This window comes from Myotis daubentonii, chromosome 1, assembly GCF_963259705.1.
Source record: "Myotis daubentonii chromosome 1, mMyoDau2.1, whole genome shotgun sequence".
NCBI lineage: Eukaryota > Metazoa > Chordata > Mammalia > Chiroptera > Vespertilionidae > Myotis > Myotis daubentonii.
Genome location: NC_081840.1, coordinates 58,179,919 through 58,202,381, shown reverse-complemented (window position 1 = coordinate 58,202,381; position 22,463 = coordinate 58,179,919). Strand labels below are relative to the sequence as shown.

The 22,463-nt window shown below is 42.6% G+C and overlaps 1 protein-coding gene and 1 long non-coding RNA gene across 4 annotated transcripts in view; one reads left to right on the top strand and one right to left on the bottom strand.

Annotated features, from left to right (window-relative positions):
* SPPL2A (signal peptide peptidase like 2A) overlaps positions 1 to 9,037 on the bottom strand; it is a 57,806-nt gene extending 48,769 nt beyond the window's left edge. For both annotated transcript variants that reach the window (XM_059701453.1, XM_059701462.1), the window contains exon 1: positions 8,800 to 9,037. In XM_059701453.1, the coding sequence (XP_059557436.1) occupies positions 8,800 to 8,865 (66 nt within the window). In that variant the 5' untranslated portion in view covers positions 8,866 to 9,037. The remainder of the gene's footprint in view (positions 1 to 8,799) is intronic.
* A 1,095-nt stretch (positions 9,038 to 10,132) lies between these two features.
* Positions 10,133 to 22,463, top strand: part of LOC132219093 (uncharacterized) — a 37,310-nt gene continuing 24,979 nt past the window's right edge. For both annotated transcript variants that reach the window (XR_009449377.1, XR_009449373.1), the window contains exon 1: positions 10,133 to 10,277. This is a non-coding gene — a long non-coding RNA (uncharacterized LOC132219093). The remainder of the gene's footprint in view (positions 10,278 to 22,463) is intronic.

The window sequence follows — 22,463 nt, the reverse complement described above, 5'->3', positions numbered from 1 at the left end:
CAAACAAAAGAACAAAACAGAGTGAGAGGAAAACAAAAACAAAAGTGAGGATGTAAAAAGACTGGAAAGAGAAACTTAAAAAAGAAAAAAAAAGGCATTCAAGCAGAACAGAAAGGTATAAAGCCCCTCCCCCCCTTATCTGCTCCTTACTGCTTGCCCCAAATCCTCCCTCTTCACACCAGTTCCTACAACCACTGGTCATGGAATCAAGTGTTCTCTAGGGCCATCAAATCATCAACCTCATACCAGTGCCTTTATTTTCTGCATTTCACTTGACCCTCACTTGCAAGGGAAGTAAGTAAACTAGCCCATCGTATAAAGTAGTCCTTTCTTTTTTGACTCAAATTCACCTCATATAAAACTTCATGGGATGCCTGTTGTTCGTGAACAATTCCTAATTTATTTACTCAGATCACTTGACTTCAATCATATTCCATCATCTTCTTTTCAAATCAAAGAGTATTGATGTTTAAGTCTAGCTTAATGTTATAGCTGCCTATTCCTTTGATCATCTTTCTCCAAATAGCTTTTGGTATGACAAGTGTCAAACGATTACCAAAATCTAAAAAAGAACTATAGTGGTGGATACCATATTCACATGCTTGCAGGTCTACTATCTCCTCATTTTCCCGGACCAATCAGAACTTAAAGAGGCACATGTCTAAGGACTTTTTTAAATAAGCATACTTACACTGAGTCAATTTTGCTCTAACCTTCACATCCCTGCCTCTTGGGGCTGTGTCCATGCTTTACACTCCTGTCACTTGGCAGTTCCAACCACAGGCATTTGAATTCCCGGCCTCTGTTCCAACAGTCTCTTGATGCTGACTCACCAGCCCAATATTAACTTACTGGAAACAGGCCTGTTCTACTGTCCAAGCTAACAGCACAGTTCAAAGATTCTTCTTTGACCTTGGTTAACAGGTTTGATTTTTTGTCTTCTACCCATCTTTCCCTTCAAAAGGTATCTTCCAGCACTGGATCTATCTTCTGTATTCCTTTCGAAAATAACAATTCTCTAGCTAAAAGTTTACCTAACATACTACTCCCAACCCTGTATCGGTGCTAGGGCATCAAATAGGGACTTACAGGGAATCGAAGGAGTCTGTGCGTTAGGGAAAAAGTAGAGCCAGAATCATTCCTTGCACTTGGGAGAATCTGGGGACATGTAATATACAGGCTAAGAGGTACTAGGTTTGGGAGAGGAGACCATGCATTCATTCAACACTCTGCAGTCTGCGAGGTAGTAGGGGAGACAGTAGAGAATGAGTCAGATAGGATTTCTCCTTCATGGGGCTTATCTTCTACTTGCTATGTAGATCCAGACTTCTTCCTGGTTTTTCCTAAGTAATCTTACTACTTAATGATGTATCTCAGATGTTAGAGAATTTATGAATTACACCAGAATTCACAAACTCAAATGCTTAAAAAGCTAAGCAGGCAATATAAATGCACAAATCAGAGTTGATTTAACACCATAAGGCATGGTTAAGTTTGGCAAATTCTGGCCTAACACAATAAAAAAAATTTTTTTTCTTAATAGTATCTTGGAGTAACATCCTAAGCCTGGAGACCTTATGGCCTAGGTTTTTTTAAACAGAACCAATTTCAGGTGATTTTTAACAACAACAAAATGATCAAATATACAATAAACATGACTTCTCCTATCTAAACCTTTTCTTATGAATAACTTCACAAATTTATCCAGACTTGTGATTTATTTTGCATTCACAAAAAAATAATTATTACAGAATTTAGTGAAAAAAATATTAAGAAATGCCTAAAATCCCTTGGTTCTAGTCTTCTTTTTCTTAACTTCCTATGTAATCTAGGACATCATAACCTTCCTGAATCTTTAAGGTTTGAGTTTAAAAGGAGATGTATATGGAAGTGTTGCATTTTGGGAAGAAGATACACAGCTGTCAGTGACTTAGAAAGCAGACAATGAATGAGATGCAGAATTCACAGAGATAACTCAGAAGAGAGAAGGTAAAAAAACAAAAACAAAAAAAACCCTGCAGAAAATCTCAAAGTTAAAGGAGGAATGTGACAAAACCAGCATGTCTAAGCTCAGGGTACCATAACAAAATACTATAAATTGGGTGGCTTTATCAACACAATTTATTTTCTCATAGTCCAGAACCTAAAAATTCAACAGCAAGGTACTAACATGGTTGATTCCAATAAGAGCTCTTTCTAGCTTATAGATGGCTGCCTTCTCACAATGTCCTCACAAGGTGGTGGTGGGGGGGGGCGGGGAGGGGGGGTGAGGGGAGGGGAGAGTAAGTCAACAATTATCATAAGGGCCCTGCCCAGACGATCTCATTCGAATGGCCCAATCTCCAAATACCACTACACTGGGGGTTAGGACTTCAACTCAACAATTTGGGAGCACACAAAGCAGTCCATAGCATCTGCCTCTAGCCCCCCAAAGTCATGCCCTTCTCACATGTAAAATACATTCATTCTACCCTAACAGCCCCTAAAGTCCTAACTCATTCTGAAGTCTCAATCTAAATATCTACACCAGATATTATGGTAAGACTCAAGCTATAATTCATCTTGAGGCAAAATCCCTCTCTGAATGTGAATCTGTAAAACCAGATAAGCTATGTGCTTTCAAAATACAAGGGTGGGCAGGCATTTGGATAGACATTCCCATTACAAAAGGGAGAAACTGGAATAAAGAACTGGGTGATGGGACACAAGGAAGTCTAAAACCCAGCAATACAAATTCCTTTAGATCTTAAGGCTCAAAAATAATCCTTTTTGGCTCAACATCCCCATCTTTCAGACCCAATGGGGTGGCAGCTTCACCCCCATGACTCTGGGGGTGGCCCCGCTGCTTTGGCTTTGTGGAGCCCCCCCCCAAGGGTCCCAGCAGGTGCCTAAGGCTTGCTGAAACTGAGGCAGTCGCCCTGATGACCCCTGAATCGCCTTTGGGATCATTTCTCCCTCTTCCAGAAGAATAATGCAAGTTTACAGCCACATAGCTCCATCATCCCATCCTGTCAAATCCAGTAAGTCCAACAAAGTTTCTTCATTTTGCGCCATCTCTAGCTCCGTCAGTCCGAAGTGGCAGTGCTTCTGCTCAGATAATCAAGTGGTTGTTCAGCTACACCCTGTTCTCAGAAGCTTTCTTATATTTTGCAATGCGGATAGGCTGGGAATTTTCAAGTCTTCAAATTCTGGTTCCTTTTTCTTTTCCCTGATTCATTTGCCTTTTATTATTTTTTATTTTTTTATTGTCTGAAGTTTTACACTGTTTCCTTTTTCTTAACAATTCCTTCTTCAATTCCTCTCTCTCCTTTTGCAGTCAAGAGGAACCAAGCTGCTCCATGAACACTTTGCTTAGAAATCTCCTCAGCTGGTATCTAATCTCATTGTTCACAATTCTTCCTTCCACACAACACTAGAACACAGTTCAGCCAAGTTCTTTGACATTTTAACAAGGATTTCCTTTCCTACAGTTTCCAATGACATGTTTGTTCCTCATTTCTGTCACACATCTCACCAGAATTGCCCTTAAGGTCTACATTTCAAGCAGGCACCCCAAGTCTCTTCTATCCTCCTCCCATTACCCAGATATAAAGCCGCTTCCACATGTTTAGGCATTTGTTACAATAGCACCCCGGTTCTGGTACCAAAATCTGTCTTAGTCAGCTTGGGTTGCCATAACAAAATATCACTGAGTGGGTTGCTTACACAGAAATTTATTTTCTCACAGTTCTAGAGACTAGAAGTCCAAGATAAAGGTGCCAGCATGGTTGGCTTCCATGGAGAGCTTTCCTTCTGGCCTGTACAGACTGCCATCTGCTCACTGTGTCTTCACATGTTGGTGGGGGAGAGGGGAGTTGAAGGGAGGAGAGGCAGGGGGGGAGGAACAGACAGCAAGCTCTCTGGTGTCTTTTTTTATTATTATTTAAGGTCATAAGGGACCTACCCTATGACCTCATAGAAATCTATTATCTCCAAATACCATCACGGGGGGGGGGGGGGGGTGTTAGGGCTTTAACATGGATTGGGGAGGGGGCCACAGTTCAGACCATAGCACAGCAGCTCAGATAGCCTGGGTAGCAGAACACACCTAGTTCCCCAGGAGGTTGAAAGAGGGCAGAGGAGAAGGAATTAAAGAAGATTCTTTGAATTGGTGTAATATACCAAAGGAATGCAAATTTCGGCAAGAGATTTTTCTGCTGGGGATCCTGACTATCACTTCATTTCAATAAGTTCAAGATGTGGCTATATAACACTTAAAAATTTTTGAAGATATAAACAAATGAACAGAACTTTTGTAAAAAACATTATGAAGAAGACTCAGGATTCTTCAGAGAACTTTGAAGCAATTTTAGAAAACTGATCCAGGCTAAAAACTTCATTCATTCTCTCTGACACAGAACTTTTGTGACTGTGTCCAAATAACACTATGAAAGAAAGGTCAAAACGTTGGGGCTGGGAGTTGGGTTGCACTGGAGAAAGATGAGTGTGAAATGGAAAATGGCAAGGCCAAGAAAGAATCAACTATCTACAAGGCACTCTTTTTAATTCTAGACTTAAGGTTAATGGGTTTCGAATTCATTAAAATAGCTGGATGTGCAGTAGCTTGATTTCAATATACAAAATGAGGTCATTGTTTTGAAGAAGATAAGATGAGGAGGCTCCGTGATGTGAAGGGTCTTTCCAATGCTAAATTCTACAAGTCAAAGCAGAATGCTTTGGGTCCCTCGGCCTGGCCTGCGCCCTCTCGCACTCTGGGACCCCTTGAGGGATGTCAGAGTGCTGGTTTCCACCAGATCCCCACAGGCTAGGCTGAGGGACCCCACTGGTGCATGATCAGGCCAGGGAAGGACCGCAGGAGGGCTCTAGGGCATGTCCGGCCCATTTAGCCCAGTCCGGATTGGCCGGACCCCAGTAGCTAGCTAACCTACCAGTCAGAGCGTCTGCCCCTTGGTGGTCAGTGCATGTCATAGCAACTGGTCGAACAGTCAAATGAATGGTCTGACACTTAGCATATTAGGCTTTTATTATATAGGATTTTTCTTTTCCATCTCTGAATTTACTGTGCATGTGGGATTCCCATACATATGTATGCATTAAAGTTGGTTATTTTCTCTTGCTAATCTGCCTCATGCCTATTTGATTATTAGACCAAAGAACCTTGGAGATAAAGGAAACTTTGTTCCTCCCACAGTCCACACAACCCTGGGACTGAGGAGTTCAGAACCCAAGATTAATACAGAAAGATGTAACAAAATATACATGGGCAATAAAAAAGAATAAAAACGAGAATGTGGGGGTAATAGGCTAACTGCAATTTACAGCAAGGGCAACCTTTACATTCGGTAAGCCCTTAAGTTCTCTGCCTCTTCGACAAGAATGCAGCAGCAGTTTCTGGAGCGCTGCCTCTAGATGAGGATGTTCTTACATGACTAAGGGGAAAGATGCCCAGCGGTGCCAGCATCAAGAGCCCAGAAAGGAGAAATGAAATGATTAAGCTGGCGTCATTAATGCAAATGAACTCAGAGAGGCCACCTGGGGCTGTATTTTGGGGGAAGAGGAATAAGCAAGGGCTTCAGAGAGAAAATGGTAAGAAACAAAACAAACAACTAGTACTAGAGAGTGTTGTAGGGAAGGAACTAGGTATCCAGTAAGTAAGCAGAAGGGAGAGAGGGAGGGCTCTGGCTGAGGAAAAGGGTACTAGATTTATTTGAGTTCCTCAAAAAAGGAATGAGAATTTAGATCATTTCAGGAAATTAAAGGAAGAGACAAGAGGAAAACAAACCATTGAGAAAGCAACAGGAAATAGAAAACCAATAATACTGATTGGCACTGAAAAAGATCTTTACAATTGAAAAAGTTCTTGTTAGTTTATTCAGTCACCAGCACAGTGCCTGGCATATAACAGATACTAAATATTTGTGCAGTGAAAGAATGTTACTGGGTTCTATGGGTTCAGAGTTAGTCCCCCCCCCCCCCCCCCCCCCGAAGATGTGCCTCTGTGTTATGTGGATTGTTTTGAGCTAAGGGTAATTTTACCTGTAGGCCAGGAGAAACTTCTACCCCTCTCTTGCCTACCTGGAAGAACTTCAATTAGGGGTCTTGCCCATAATGGGAGATCATCACAGATAACAGGAACTTCTATTTACTAAACATCTGCTTTTCTTATCATCCTGCTATGCTTCTTTGAAGCCTCCAAGTGACAGTACCTCATCCCTAACTCAGAATGCCTCTTTTTTTTTCAATCCTCACTGGAGGATATGCTTTTCATTGATTCTAGAGACAGAAGAATGGAGAGGGAGAGAGAGAAATATCGATGTGATTGAGAAACACCAATTAGTTGCCTCCCATTCGCACCCCAACTGAGGATTGAACCCACAACCTGGGTATGTGCCCCGACTGGGAATTGAACCCTGGACCCTTCAGTGCATGCTCTAACCTCTGAGTCACACAGGTCACACATTTTCCTTTTCCGTCTCTGAATTTACTGTGCATGGGGAGTTCCATACATATGTATGCATTAAAGTTGGTTATTTTCTCTTGCTAATCTGCCTCATGCCTATTTGATTATTAAACCAAAGAACCTTGGAGATAAAAGGAACTTTGTTCCTCCCACAGTTCACATAACCCTGAGACTGAGGAGTTCAGAACCCAAGATTAATACAGCAAGATATAACAAAATATACATGCGCAATAAAAAAGAATAAAAACTAGAATGTGGGCCCTAACCAGTTTGGCTCAGTGGATAGAGCGTCGGCCTGCGGACTCAAGGGTCCCAGGTTCGATTCCGGTCAAGGGCATGTACCTTGGTTGCGGGCACATCCCCAGTAGGGAGTGTGCAGGAAGGAGGCAGCTGATCGATGTTTCTCTCTCACCGATGTTTCTAACTCACTATCCTTCTCCCTTCCTCTCTGTAAAAAATCAATAAAATATATTAAAAAAACAAACTAGAATGTGGAAGTGATAGGCTAGCTACAATGTAGAGCAAGGACAACCTTTAAATTTGGTAAGCCCTTAAAATTATATGAAAAAGTCTGCTTACATTTTTCTATTGAGAGGGTTCAGAGCTTTTTGTTTTGTTTTTTTTTGTGAATCCTCCTCACCCAAGGTTATTTTTCCCACTGATTTTAGAGAGACTGGAAGGGAGAGGGGGAGAATGGAGGAGGGAGGAACAAGAAAGAGAAAGAGAGAGAGAGAGAGAGAGAGAGAGAGAGAGAGAGAGAGAGAGAGAGACATCAATGTGAAAGAGACACATGGATTGGTTGCCTCCCCCACACACCCAGACATGGGCCAGGATCCAACCTAAAACTCAGGTACCTGCCCTTGACAGGGAATGAACCCAAGACCCTTCAATGGGTGGGCAGATGCTCTAACCACTGAGCACACCAGCCAGGGCTCAGAGCTTTTATAAGAATTTCATCTTGCTTATTTACTGAACATTATACTATAAAATAAAATGTTTAAAAAAAGAATTTCAATGTGAGTTTATGAGCAATTGATGTATTATTAGGTTAGTTATTAATTTGTGTTGAGAAAGGATTAGTGAGAATGTGATATATAAGATACATTCCTACAATTAGCTTAAGAAGTTCAAATGACAATGAGTGCAAAACCACTCAGACACGTTTTACATCTAGGTTACGGTTTTATGTGCATTTATATACTACCTCAATTCTTACCTTTTGGACATGTCTGACTACAAAACCCCTGAAAGGTTCAGTCTAACACTGTTACTTTGTTGTTTTGCTTATATTGTACTCCCCCCACAAACAATGTTTAGATTCATTACCTCTTCATGTTGCTAATGTTGCCTAGCAAACTATGAATACACCAAAGGCACGCATCCACTTTAGGTTTTGCTTTTGGTTTCTTAGTAAATGTTAAAGCCACTTCCATATTGAATATATTCACTAACAGTAATCCTTTAAAGTGGAGAATATGCAAAATACACTCTTTCAAAGAAGCTGCCCATTCTAATGGTAAGAACTAGGCAGGCATACATCCTACAAATTCCGTGTAAATAAAGCTCCTAAAAGTTTCCAACCTGAAACTCCCTAAGTGAAATCGACAAGGAACAAAAGCCGAACCACGGAACACAGGCTCCTGACCACCCACAGAAGCTCGTTGTTTGATACTGAATTTTCAAACATGACCACTTTCCTGTGAAGTATGAAAACAAACTTGTGAGTACGTATTTGTCCCTTTCAAGTGGGCAGAGAACTAGAAACCACTTTCGTATGTTCTCTTTAAAGTTATTTTAAATTATTACCAAAACCTCCCAGAATGGAATCAAAGGAACCCTAGGGTGAGGAAGGAACTACAGCGGAAGGAAAAACAAAACAAAAACCAAAACAAACACCGATCAGAGCGATGAAACTCAAGCGCGGTCCTGGAACCACGGCCGACCTCCCGGGCTGACCTCCCTGGGGCCGTGGGCATCTTTTCCCCCTTCTTCCCGAGGAGGGAGGAGGCTAAGCAGCGGCGGCAAGAAAGGCTAGACCGTAAATCTCAGAGGTCGATTAAAAACGCCCAGAAACCTCTAGAGAGGCACCAAGGTCAAGGTGGCACCAGGGGCTTTCTTGGGGTTGGCACTTCCAGGGCTTCCTAGGACGCGAGCGGGGGCGGGAGGGTGGAGGGGGAAGGTGAAGCGGTGGCTGGAAGGACGGGGAGTACCGGGAAGGGGAGGGAACGACGGGGAGAAGCGGAGCAGGCCGCGGAGAGGTCGGGCCGGGTCGGGGGGAGGGGGAAGGAGCCGGGCCCAGCCCCGCCCCGGGAGGCCCGCCCGCCGCCCGCCCCCCTTACCAGCCGGAGCAGGACGCCCCAGAGCAGGGCGGCCGCGGCGCGGAGCGGCGGGCGCGGCGGCCCCATCGGCGTGCTGGGCGCCCGGCGGCGCGGCGGGCGCTGCTCGGCGGGGCAGGCTCGGGGTCCCGCGGCGCTGCCTCCGAAGCCGAGCCGGACCGGGCGGGTGGCGGGGCTTGGCCCGGGCCGCCGCTGTTGCTGGGGCGGCCGCTGCGGCACCGACTTCCTTTTCCGGCCACGCCCGGAGGACGCGGAAACCCCCGCGCGGAGCACGTGGAGCCCGGAGTCCGCGCGCGCCGCGGCCCCGCTCTCCCTGCCGCCGGGGGGCTGGGCGTGTCTCCTGCCAGACGCCCGACCTGAACCCTCCCCGGCGCCCGGGAACGCCAGGGACTTTCCGAGATCCTCCTCCTCCCAGAGGTCGCCCGGCGCTGCTCTGTGCCCCCGTCACTGTCCAGGTGCCCTGAGCCCGAACCTGTGGCTCCACCAGCAGGTCCTGGCCACCGGCACACACGGATTCCAAGTCCGTGCACTTTCTCCAGAACCGCTGCGCCCACCTTCTCCAGGACACTACCTCTCTCCTCCAAACTGGGCTCTGTTTCCATTCCCGACAGCCCATCATCTAAATAGCTGCCCCTTTAAAAAGAGGCCTCTTTAAAAGTGTAAGTCAGCTCATGTCACTCCGCATCACACTTGGGGCGAAATCAAAGCCCTCGACAACGTTTACATACAGTCCCTGCCTTCTTTGATCCCATATTCACTCCTCGCCCACGTTTGCCACCGGGATGCCCTTGGTTCTCTCACAATACCTGGCGCACTTGCCAACTGGTGTCACTTCCCCAGAGGGACCTTCCTGACATACTAAGCTAAGGCAGCCACCCACTTTCATATCTGATTTAATTCTCTACATAGTAGTTTCACTCATATTCTCTTGCTTATGTACTTGTTCATTTATTATGTCACCTCCCAATGGATAGCAAGAAGTGTCTTTGCAAAATAAAAAAGTGTCTTTGCATTTTTCACTGCTATATCTCTTACACCTACACATTGGGCATAAAGTAGGTCCTCAAATATTTGTTGGATGAATATTCAATACCAAACACTGAATAGGATGCTCTCCCTGCTATCGCACAGCTCAGTTTAGTGAGGGACACAGATCATGACTCTGTTTTTTATTTGCATGAGATGCTCTGGGAGTATCAAAGGAACCTGTAAAAGGGGTGCCAGGAAAAATTCCAACTTAAGCCGAGCCTAGATGGGTGGGTTAATTTTAGCCAGTCAATGGGCAGGGGAAGGGGGAGACTTTCAGAAAGTGTCAAAGCCAAAGCTGACAGTGGAAGAACTGCAAATCTTGAGCTTGGCTGAAGTTATGAGTGGTGAACGATGAAGTGAGAGAAGAAGGCAGAGACCAAATCAGAAAAAGATTGGATGGTTTGCTTGGGACTTTAGACTTCATCCACTTGATGGTGGAGAGTAAATGAATAGTAAGTAGAGCATGACAGACCATTTCGGGTTTTCCAAAGCTCTCGGGGTGGCAGGTGAAGTGGCAGATGTTCTGAAAAGGCAAAGTCGAAGGAGGCCCAGAGACCTGTTGTACAACTGTAGTAACCTAACCCAGGCCAGGCATTGTGAGGGCCTGCCCTGAGACAGTGGCAGAAGAAATGGGGAGGAAGAGATGGATCTGAAAGATTTGTAGCAGAATTTTGTAACTGAGAGGACTTGGAGATGGAGGAGAGGAGGGATGAGTCCCAGGATCCTGCCCTAGGCCATTTATTGAGATGATCACCACAGGATATGGGGGTGGTAGTGGAATAGGTGACATGATCACCACAGGAGATGGGGGTGGTAGTGGAATGGGTGAGAAGATCACTACAGGAGATGGGGGTGGTAGTGGAATGTGTGAGGGAGGGGAAATACTTTCGGATGTGAGTTTGAAATGCTTGTGGGATCTGGCCAGAACTCAGTTCTCCTGTCAAACCCTAGTCTCTTTTCACTTCCATGTTCCCCTTTTGTAAAATGGCTGGATGACTTCATTTCTAAATACTCACTTCTAACCATGGTGGCCCTTATCCTAGCAAAGCTCCAAGTTGGCTCTGCGCCTGTCTGAAATCTGTTCTTGCTACTCTTATGCACATTTTTCCTTCCTGTGTTATATACCAGTTCCTTGTGCATTTTCTTTACCTGCTTTAGTTTTCTCAGCTGAAACGGTGGCTAGCAATACCTGTTCTGCCTGTCTCACATGATTATCATAAAAATTACATAATCTAAAGTTTGGGTAAAATTACATAATCTATAGTTTGGGTAAAATTACTCTGAAAAAAATTTTTTTTTAATTTAAAAGGAGGAGGAGGAGAGAAAGAGGAAAAGGAGAAGAAAAATAGAAGGCTGTGTTATTGCTGTAGTCCAAAGTATAAGCACTGTTTGCCATAATTCGTCTGCCAGAATGGTTTCTCTTTGTCAAAGTCCAAGGATGAAGTGAAGGAAAATAGGAGGGTTAATGGAAGATTAAAAGATTCTTGATTAATGACTTTACTAATGGACTGGCTGTTAAAGTTTATTTGGAGTATACCTCTGTTATGCATGAATTTTCCTGCAAATATTAGGTAGGATAAAGAGTACCTGGATAATTTAAGTCAATGTATTTGGTAGGAAGAGGTCAGGAAATATTGGCTCCATTTTACAAAAGAGGAAACTGCTAGGTTGGCAGTAGAAGGAGGAGCTCCCAGCACACTAGATCATTCATACGGCACGGTGTTCTTTACTCAGGGGACACTGATGAAATGTTGGTCATGAGCCCCAAAGACTTTCTTGGACACTCCAGAGAATTACTTTAGTATAGAGTAGCGATTTTCAATCTTGACTGTTTATGAGAATCACATAGAAGAGCTTTAAAGGATAAGGATGCTTGGATCCTCCTTTCCCCATGCAGATCCTAAATTGGTCTGTTTGTAGCTTGTGTATTACAGTTTTAAAAGCCCCTCAGGTAATTCTAATATACAACCAAGGTTAAGAAACTTTGGCTTACTCAGTGATACTTTATAAATTATTATTTTTTTATTTCCCAATTACCTGTAATTACTTTCAGGTATATAACAGTGATTGGACATTGATATAATTTATGAACTGATAACTCTGGTAAGTCTAGTACCCATGTGACACCATACATAGTTATTATAATATTATTGACTATATTCCCTATGCTGTACTTTACATCCTCATGGCTGTTTTTATAACTGGCAATTTGTACATTTTAATCGCTTCCCCTTTTTCATCCATTCCCTCCCACCCCCTTCCCATCTGGCAACCACCAATTTGTTCTCTGAGCCTATTTGTTTGTTTCTGTTTTGTTTGCTCATTTATTTTGTGTTTTAGATTCCACATTAAGTGAAATCACATGGTATTTATCTTTCTAGTCGGTGATCCTAGAGCAGCGATGGCGAACCTTTTGAGCTCGGCATGTCAGCATTTTGAAAAACCCTAACTTAACTCTGGTGCCGTGTCACATATAGAAATTTTTTGATATTTGCAACCATAGTAAAACAAAGACTTATATTTTTGATATTTATTTTATATATTTAAATGCCATTTAACACAGAAAAATCAACCAAAAAAATGAGTTCGCGTGTCACCTCTGACACGCGTGCCATAGGTTCGCCATCACTGGCCTAGAGTGTGGTTTCTGGACCAAGCAGTATCAATATCACCTGGGAACTCTGAGAAATGCAAATTCCTCCAGACTCACTAAATTAGAAACTCTGGGAACAGGGCCTAGTAATCTGGGTTTTAATAAGCCCTCTAAGAAATTCTGATGCATGATAAAGTTTGAGAATTATTGGTTCAGAGCAACATTGCTTAAGTGTGGTTGCATATTAGAATCATCTGCAAAGTTAAAATAAAAAACAAACCTTATGCTGCAATGCTAGTCAAACTGAAAGGACAAATAGACAAATCCATAATTATAGTTAAAGGTTTCAGCACTTCTCTCTGAATAATTGGAAAAACAAGTAGTTAAAAAATTAGTAAGGATATAGAAGACTTGATCACACCATCAACCAACTTCACCTAACTGGCATTCTCAGGACACTCCACCCAACAGCTGTGTAATGTGCATTATCTTCACGTGTATGCAGGAGTTTTGCCAAAATAAACCATTTGGCCATAAAACAAGTCTCATTAAATTTTAAGGTTTCAAATCATACAAAGTATGTTCTTTGACTACAGCAGAATTAAATTAGAAACCAATAACTGAAAGATATCTCAAAGATCCTATCTAATAAAAGAGAAACATGGTAATTAGTGTACGACCGCTACCCTTCCCATTGGCTAATCAGGGTGATATGCAAATTAACCGCCAGCCAAGATGGCGGCCGGCAGCCAGGCAGCTGGAAGCGAACATGAGGCTTGCTTGCTTCAGTGACGGAGGACTCCAACGTTCCCCGCCTGCCTTGCTGGCCTCTGAGCTTGCAGTTTAAGAAACATTGTAACAAATATAGAAGCTAAACAAAACCCCAGAAACCTGTTTTCAGCGAGCCGGGATCTCAGAGCTGGAGTTATACATTGTTTCGATTATAGAACTGAAACAAACCAGATACCTGCTTTCAGGAGCAGAGGCCTAAGAGCTGGAGCCTCAGAGCTAAAGCTGGCCCAGAATAAAAAAAAGAAAAGAAAAAAAGAAGCCGTTGGGAGCTTCCGTCACCCACCAGCCTGAAAACAGCCCTCAGCCCCTCACCCAGACTGGCCAGGCACCCCAGTGGGGACCCCCACCCTGAAGGGTGTGTGACCAGCTGCAAACAGCCATCATCCCCTCATCCAGGCTGGCCAGGCACCCCAGTGGGGACCCCCACCCTGAAGGGTGTGTGACCAGCTACAAACAGCCATCATCCCCTCACCCAGGCTGGCCAGGCACCCCAGTGGGGACCCCCACCCTGATCCAGAACACCCTTCAGGGCAAACCAGCCAGCCCCACCTGTGCACCAGGCCTCTACCCTATATAGTAAAAGGGTAATATGCCTCCCAGCACCGGGATCAGCGGAGCCGCAAGGCCTCCCAGCACTGGGATAAGCATGACAGGGGGGAGCTCCCCAACCTCCTGATCGCCCTGCGGCTCTGTGTGTGACAGGGTGCAGTGCCCCAACCCCCTGATCGGCCCTGCTCTGTGTGTGACGGGGTAGAGCCATAATCTCCCCATCGGCCCTGCCCTGAGTGTGAGAGTGGCAGCGCCCCAACCCCCTGATCAGCCCTGCTGTGTGTGTGACAGGGGGCGGTGCCCCAACTCCCCTATTGGCCCTACTCTGTGAGTGACAGGGGGGAGCTCCCCAACCCCCTGATCGACCCTGCTCTGTGCATGACAGGGTACGGAGCCCCAACCCCCCTGATGGGCCTTGCTCTGTGCATGACAGGGAGCAGCGCCCCAACCCCCTGATTGGCCCTGCTCTGTGCGTGACAGGGGGTGGTGCCGCAACCTCCCCATCGACCCTGCCTTGAGTGTGACAGGGGACGGTGCCCTAACCCCCCAATTGGCCCTACCCTGAGCATGACTGAGGGTGGCATCACAGCCTCCCGATCCGCCCTGCTCTGTGCATGACAGGGGGCGGCGCCCCAACTCCCCAATCAGCCCTGCTCTGAGCCCGACCAGGGGCTGCACCTAGGGATTGGGCCTTCCCTCTGCCACCCGGGAGCAGACCTAAGCCAGCAGGGCGTTATCTCCCGAGTTCCCAGACTGCGAGAGGGCACAGGCCGGGCTGAGGGACCCCCGTCCCCCCGAGTGCACAAATTTTTGTGCACCGGGCCTCTAGTCCTCAAATAATTAGAAACTAAACACATTTCTAAAACCCATGAGCCAAAAGAGTCACAGGGAATTAAGAATATATTTTGAATTGAATGAAAATGTGACAAATCAAATGTTGTGGGATGCAGCTAAGGCATTTTTAAAAAGTGCTTACAAAGATATTTGTAGCATTTATAATAGAAAGGTATAAACACAATTAATGACCTAAGCTTCTACCTCAAGAAACCAGAAAAAAACTAATTAAATCCAAAAGTCAGCAGAAGGAAACAAAAATATCTGAGCAGAAATCAACAAAATATAAAACAAAAAGCAATAGAGAAAATTTGTGAGGCCAAAAGCCTGGCTTTTTGAGAAGATTGATAGATTTTGGAAACTCTAGAGAAATTGATTAAAGGAAAAAGAGAGAAAATACAAATTACCAATGTCAGGAACAAGAGAGGGAATATTACTAAAGGTCCTCAAGACATTGAAATAACAGCCAGTGCCCAGCCAGTGTGTTTCAGTGGTTGAGCATCAACCTATGAACCAGTAGATTATGGTTCGATTCCTGGTCAGGGCACATGCCTGTGTTGTGGGCTTGATGCAGCCAATCAGTGATTCTCTCTCATCATTGATATGCATATTGCTCTCTCTCCCTTTCCTTCCTCTCTGAAATGAATCAAAATATATTTTAAAAAATAAAACAAAATAACAGCAATATTTTATGCCCAAACCGCATCACCAATAAATTCTGATTTATTTGGTCTGGTATAGGCCCAGACATCAGTATATTTTGAAAGTTCCCTTGGTGATGCTACTGTGCAGCCAGGGTAGAAATAACTAGTGTAGATAAATCAACTCCTTATTACTACTAAATGCAAAGAATTTCTAGGAGTTTCCAGTCAAGGATGCTGTGGGCCAGTTCTTATTCCTTCTTTCTTCTCTTCTCTAAAAGTGGAAAATGAAGTATCCCACCAGTTTTGTTTAGTGGTTGTGTTTGTTGGGGTTGAGTTCATGTGCTGGTATCTATCTCTGAACACAAGTTTTAGAAGGCAATGTGCTTATCATTCTTTTTCTAAACAGCTCTATTGAGATAAAATTGACATGTAAGCACTGTATATGTTTAAAGTACAAATTGCTACTTCGATGCATATACATTTTTTTTTTAATATATTTTATTGATTTTTTACAGAGAGGAAGGGAGAGAGATAGAGAGTTAGAAACATCGATGAGAGAGAAACATCGATCAGCTGCCTCCTGCACACCCCCCACTGGGGATGTGCCCGCAACCCAGGTACATGCCCCTGACCGGAATCGAACCTGGGACCCCTCAGTCCGCAGGCCGACGCTCTATCCACTGAGCCAAACCGGTTTCGGCGCATATACATTTTGAAATGCTCACCACAATCAAGCTAATGATTATATTCATCATCTCCACATAGTTACCATTTTCTTTTGTATATGTGTGGTGAGAAGACTTAATTTTAGATCTATCCCCTTAGCACCTTTCAAGTGTACAATACAGTACTGTTAACTATAGTCCCCATGCTGTATATAACATCTCAAGAACGTATTCATTTTGCATAACTGAAATTTTGTATCCTTTGACCCAACATCACCACATTTCCCGCTGTCTCTTCAGCCCCTGGCAACCACCACTCTACTCTCTGCTTCTATGAGTTTGACTATTTGGAATCAAAAAAAGGTCAGATCAGGCTGTATTTGTCTTTCTGAGTCTGATTTTTTTTTCACTTAGCATAATGTCCTCCAGGCTAATCCATGTATTTGCAAATGGCAAGATTTCCTTCCTTTTTAAGATTAGCCTTAATTGTTTTGACTCAGTGGATAGAGCGTCGGCCTGCAGACTGAAGGGTCCCAGGTTCGATTCTGGTCAAGGGCATGTACCTTGGTTGCGGGCACATCCCCAGTAGGGGGTGTGCAGGAGGCAGCTGATTGATGTTTCTCTCTCATCGATGTTTCTAACTCTCTATCCCTTGCCCTTCCTCTCTGTAAAAAATCAATAAAACATATATTTTTTAATAAGATTAAATAATAGTCCACTAAATATTTATATACAGGGTGTCCCAAAAAATGTATATGCACTTTGAAAGATTATAAACTCAGTGTTTATTAACACACAATTCATTTTCAAAGAATCTACAGAAATGAATAATTTTTTGTCAATGCTTGTTTTCAAACTGATGACTGTTCTGGTCCAGCCACTACTGATAATGGAAAGCAATGGAATCGCAAACATCAAGAATCATTTTATTCAGTATTTGTACTCCTTCAATTCATTGATTGTTGCCAGTTTTGTACTGTAAATGTTATACTTTATGTATCCCCTTTTTAAAAAAGCCTAGTGGTAACTTAGGATAAATTGTCTTTGTTCAAAGCTTAGTCTGGTTTCACCCATTATTTCAAATTAGTTAAACCTGAAAAGGAGTGAACATTAAGTGAGTTAACAACTGTTAAAGTGTTCTTTTTTTGAGAATATATATAGTTTTCTTTTATCGATTCATCCATGGACAGACATTTGGGTAGCTTCTGTGTCTTGGCTATTGTAAACAGTGCTGCAATAAATATGGGAGTGCAGGTATCTCTTTGAAATCTGGATTTCAATTCTTTTGGATATATATCCTGAAGTGGGATTGCTAGATCATATGGTAGTTATATTTTTAATTTTTTGAGGATATTCCACACTGCTTTCCATAGGGGCTGCACTATTTTACATTCCTACTAACAGTGCACAAGGGTTCCAGTTCTCTACACACTTGCCAACACTTTTTCTTTTCTTTTTTTTTTTTTTTTTTATAATGGCCATCCTAACAGATGTGAGGTAATATCTCACTGGGGTTTTGACTTGCATTTCTATAATGATTAATGATATTGAGTATCTTTTCATATACCTATTAGCCATTTGTATGTCTTCTTTGGGGGAAATGTTGTTTGTTTAAGTCCTTTGCTTATTTTAAAATTGGGTTATTGGTTTACTATTGAGTTGTAGAAGAACTTCCTTATATATTTTGGAAATTAACCCCTTATCAGATATATGTTTTGCAAATATTATCTTCCATCCATATGGTTGCTTTCCACGTTAGTAACTGTTTCCTTTGCTGTGCAGAAGCTTTTTAGTTTGATGTAGTCCCTTGTTTGTTTTTGTTGCCTGTGCTTTTGGTGTCTTCTCTGTGAAATCATTATCGAGGTTTATGTCATAAAGCTTGTCCCCTGTTTTCTTCTAAAGGTTTTATAGTTCATCCACTTAGAGTATTTTTCTGCTTATCACTTTTTAAAATTTAAATTATAGGAGAAAGTTTAGAAAGTTACAGAGGTAGCAGAAGTGAGCCAGCCGGGCTGTGTAGGCTCAGGAAACCAGAGACAGGGCCAGAAGGGCCCTTGGAGCTCAGCAGAGGGAAAGGGTAAGGCTCCTGAGGGAAGGAGGGGGAAGGGAAAGGGGCAGCGTGCTCCCGAGAGGAAGAGCGCTGTGCGTATCACTTTTGTACTGGGAATAATCAATCTGAGTACCCCAGTCTAAGTAATTATCTCGTCCACAAATTTAAAAGCTGGTTAGAATTTCCTAGTTTTGTTTTTCGGTGGAGAATACCTGGTTTTGGTTAAATGCTTTCCTCCCCTACTACCTGTTTATGAGGCATTTCTCCGTGCGCAGAACCTGTGACTTGAATGCGTCCTGGTTCACCAGAGGTGATGAGAACAGAGGTGAGCTGTTCTCTTGGAATTTTGTAAATCAATGAAACATAGTAAGTAATAAATATAATTCCTACATGAGAGGAGAATTTAAATATTAACTTGAATCTCGGTGTGCAGAAATGAATTATTCAGTAGATGGAAATACTGGGAGAAAGAAGTTCATGAAGCTCAGAGTTGTGGGATAACATGTGACCAAAGGTGATAAACCAAGATTCAGGCTCTGGTCACTTTCTCTTAGAAAATCTTTGTCAGCTCTCAGCAAGAGAACTTCTCGAATACAAAGCCATGCAAGTTTTAATTAATGTCTTATAAACTATTATAATAATAATTATTATTATTTTAAAGCTCACATTTATACCTGTGGTAAGTACTTTGTATACATTAGCTAATGCTATTCATTTGAAGCAATTTTATGAAATAAATTATTAATCCCATTTGCAGATGAGAAAATTTAAAGGTCCAATTATGCCTCTGAAATCTCCCAGCAAGATATGGAGCAAGAATTTAAACCTAATCAGATAGGATCTATCTATCTATCTATCTATCTATCTATCTATCTATCTATCTATCTATCTATCATCTATGTATCTCCTTTTGTATGTATGAATAATTTTATAACATTTCTAAAAGAAGTAACCTATTGTAAGCTAGAGTTATACTGTTCTTGGTGTTGAGGCCTAACAAGCAGTGCTATTTCAGTGTGAGTGTGAGGAGCAGTGGTTGATTTAGATGTAGCTGGGAAAGGCAGAGCCTAGCCAGGGGTGGGCAAACTTTTTGACTCGAGGGCCACAGTGGGTTCTGAAACTGGACCGGAGGGCCGGAACAAAAGCTTGGATGGAGCGTTTGTGTGATCTAATATAAATTCAAAGTAAACATCATTACATAAAAGGGTACGGTCTTTTTTTTTTTTTTTGGTTTTATTCATTTCAAACGGGCCGGATCCTGCCCGCGGGCCGTAGTTTGCCCACGGCTGGCCTAGCCCATTGCCCAGCTTCCTAGGTGTAGCAAATTGACTCACATTTTCCTAAAATCCTCCTCTGGATCCAGATGAATTCATTAATTGACATAGTTTTTTTTTGCTTGAGCACTATACTATTATCTAGATTCTAGTGACATGTTAAGACTATGCTCTGGGCTCTTCACCTTTTCTGTCTGACTTGTTTCCCTTAGCATGGTATTCTCAAGGTTACTCTGGGCTTTGGAACCAAGGTTGCTTATTTATGGGAGCCTCCAGATGAAGAGACTATCACCCACAGCAAGTAAATGTCATCAGATGCTTTTAAATGCACAAGATACTTTCAAGTTTTTGAGATGCCATTCATGATACAACAGAGTGTATTCTACATGACCTTTCTGGCTCTGTTTTGCTGTGATTCTGTGAACTATTAACTGCTTAGGGGAAAACAGACTCAGAACTTTTGACTAAGAGTGCAAGTCAACAAAACTATATTGAGCCCCTCTTATATACATGATGAATAAGGGCTATTTTTGGTGATAATCAGCACCTTTTCTCCCCCCTGATCAATAATGACACCAGTTCATGAAAAGATTTAACATTTTAGTCTTGACTGGTTGGGCTCAGTGGATAGGGCATTGGCCTGCAGACTGAAGGGTCCCAGGTTCAATTCTGGTCAAGGGCATGTACCTTGGTTGCAGGCACATCCCCAGTAGGGGGTGTGCAGGAGGCAGCTGATTGATGTTTCTCTCTCATCGATGTTTCTAACTCTCTATCCCTCTCCCTTCCTCTCTGTAAAAAATCAATAAAATATATTTTTAAAAAAGGATTTAACATTTTAAGTCAATATTTTATCAACTGTCTGATTTGGCAAGGAATTTTACATTCACAAGCATGAGTTCTTCACTGAAAATACAAAGAATATAATTAATCTTTTCTCATTAACAAACCTTGATAGGATTAAACTCCCCCCACCCCTCCTTGTTTTTCATTAACTTACACCTGGCATTCTGCATCAGGTGTACATACCAGAGATCGTGGTGATAGAGGCACATAGTATCACCAGCCAAGTCTAGGCATTCATGTATGACCCAAGTGCACCTGGTCATTTCCAGCCACTTGGGTCAGTTGAGATGAGAACGTCAATTTAAATGAATGTGTATTTAGGGTGGTGACCCACTGTCACGAGATACAGACTTAAGGCCCGAGTTTTAAATTCAGTGATGAAAGGGTGAACACAAGAAGTGAGAGAAGTATTTGACAATTTGTGAAAGTAAAAGAACACTCTGTGTCTTTAAGTTAACCTTTTCCTGAAATGTAATCTACAGACAGGAAAGAGTACATATTGTAAGCATATACCTTGATCCCACACATCTGTGTATCCAGCGCCTAATCAAGAAACTGAGCATTGCCCTAACCGGTTTGGCTCAGTGGATAGAGCATTGGCCGGCGGACTGAAAGGTCCCAGGTTCGGTTCCAGTCAAGGGCATGTACCTTGGTTGGTTGTAGGCACATCCCCAGTACGAGGTGTGCAGGGGGCAGCTGGTCGATGTTTCTCTCTCATTGATATTTCTAACTCTCTATTCCTCTCCCTTCCTCTCTGTAAAAAATCAATAAAATATATTAAAAAAGAAAGAAAGGAACTGAGCATTACTAGCGCCTTGGAAGCCCCTCTTGTGTTTCCTTCTAGCTAGTTGGCTAGTACTGTAACTACTTTCTGACTTCTTTTTCCCCAGGGTTAGTGAAATATAATTGGCATATAACGTTGTGTATGTTTAAGGTATTCAATGTGATGACTTGACATACATATATATTGTGAAATGAGTATCAAATAAGGTTAGGTTAACACATATGTTACCTCACATAGTTACCTTGGGGTTTTTTTGTGGTGAAAACATTTAAGATGTTATTAAATTTTGAGTAGACATACCATGGTTAAGAAACCATGGTCATCAGGCCGCATATTAGATTGTCAGAGTTATTTATCTTATAACTGTAAATTTGTACCCTTTGATTGACATGTTCCCATTTCCTCCATCCCCCCACCCCCTAGCCTCTGGCAACCACCAATCTATTCTTTGTTTCTATGAATTTGTTTTTTTAGATTCCACATATAAATGATATCTTCCAGTATTTATCTTTTTCTGCCTGACTTATTTTATTTACCATAATACCCACAAGATTCATCATTACTGTCACAGATAGCAAGATTTCTTATTTTTTATGGTTGAATAATATTCCATTGTGTATATATACCATATTTTCTTTATTTTTTAAGAAAACATTTTTTGTTGATTTCAGAGAGGAAGGGAAAGGGAGAGAGATAGAAACATTAATGATGAGAGAGAATCATTGATCAGCTGCCTCCTGCACACCCCCTACTGGGGAACGAGCCTGCAACCCGGACATGTGCCCTTGACCAGAATTGAACCCAGGACCCTTTGGTCGGCAGGCCGATGCTCTATTCACTGAGCCAAACCAGCTAGGGCCCATATTTTCTTTCTTTCTTTATCTGTCCATGGGTACATAGGTTGTTCCCATGTCTTAGCTATTGTAAATAATGCTGCAATGAACATGGGAGGGCAGGTATCTCTTCAAGATCCTGATTTTACTTCCTTCAGATACATACCAAGAAGTGGGATTGCTAGCTATATGGTAATTCTATTTTTAATTTTTTCAGGAACTTCTATACTATCCTATATAATAAAGATGTAATATGCAAATGGTCATTACGTAATGACCGACTGCATAATGACTGGATTGTGGATCAGCAGGAGGTTAGGGCAGTGAGCTACAAGTGGGTGGTGGAGAGCTACAGGAGAAGGCAGGACAGCAAGCCATGCGGGGGGCGGGTATAAGGGACAGGGGGAGCTACAGGAGGGTGGCAGCGAGCTACTGGCACATGGATTCGTGCACAGGGCTACTAGTATTTCATAATGGCTGTGCCAATTTACATTCCCACCAATAGTGTACAAGGCTTTTCTTTTTCCACAACCTCACCAGCACTTGTTAACTTTGTTTTTGTTTTTTTGTAATGGTTATTCTAAAAGATGTGAAGTGATGTCTAACTGTTTTCTATTTGCATTTCCCCAATGATTAGTGATGTTATACTTTTTATGTACCTATTGGAACTGCTTTCTGACTTCTATCACCACATATTAGTGTTGTCTCTTCTTAAACTTCAAACAATAGGAATCGTACGATTTTTATCCTTTTGTGCCTTGCTTTTCTCTCAATATC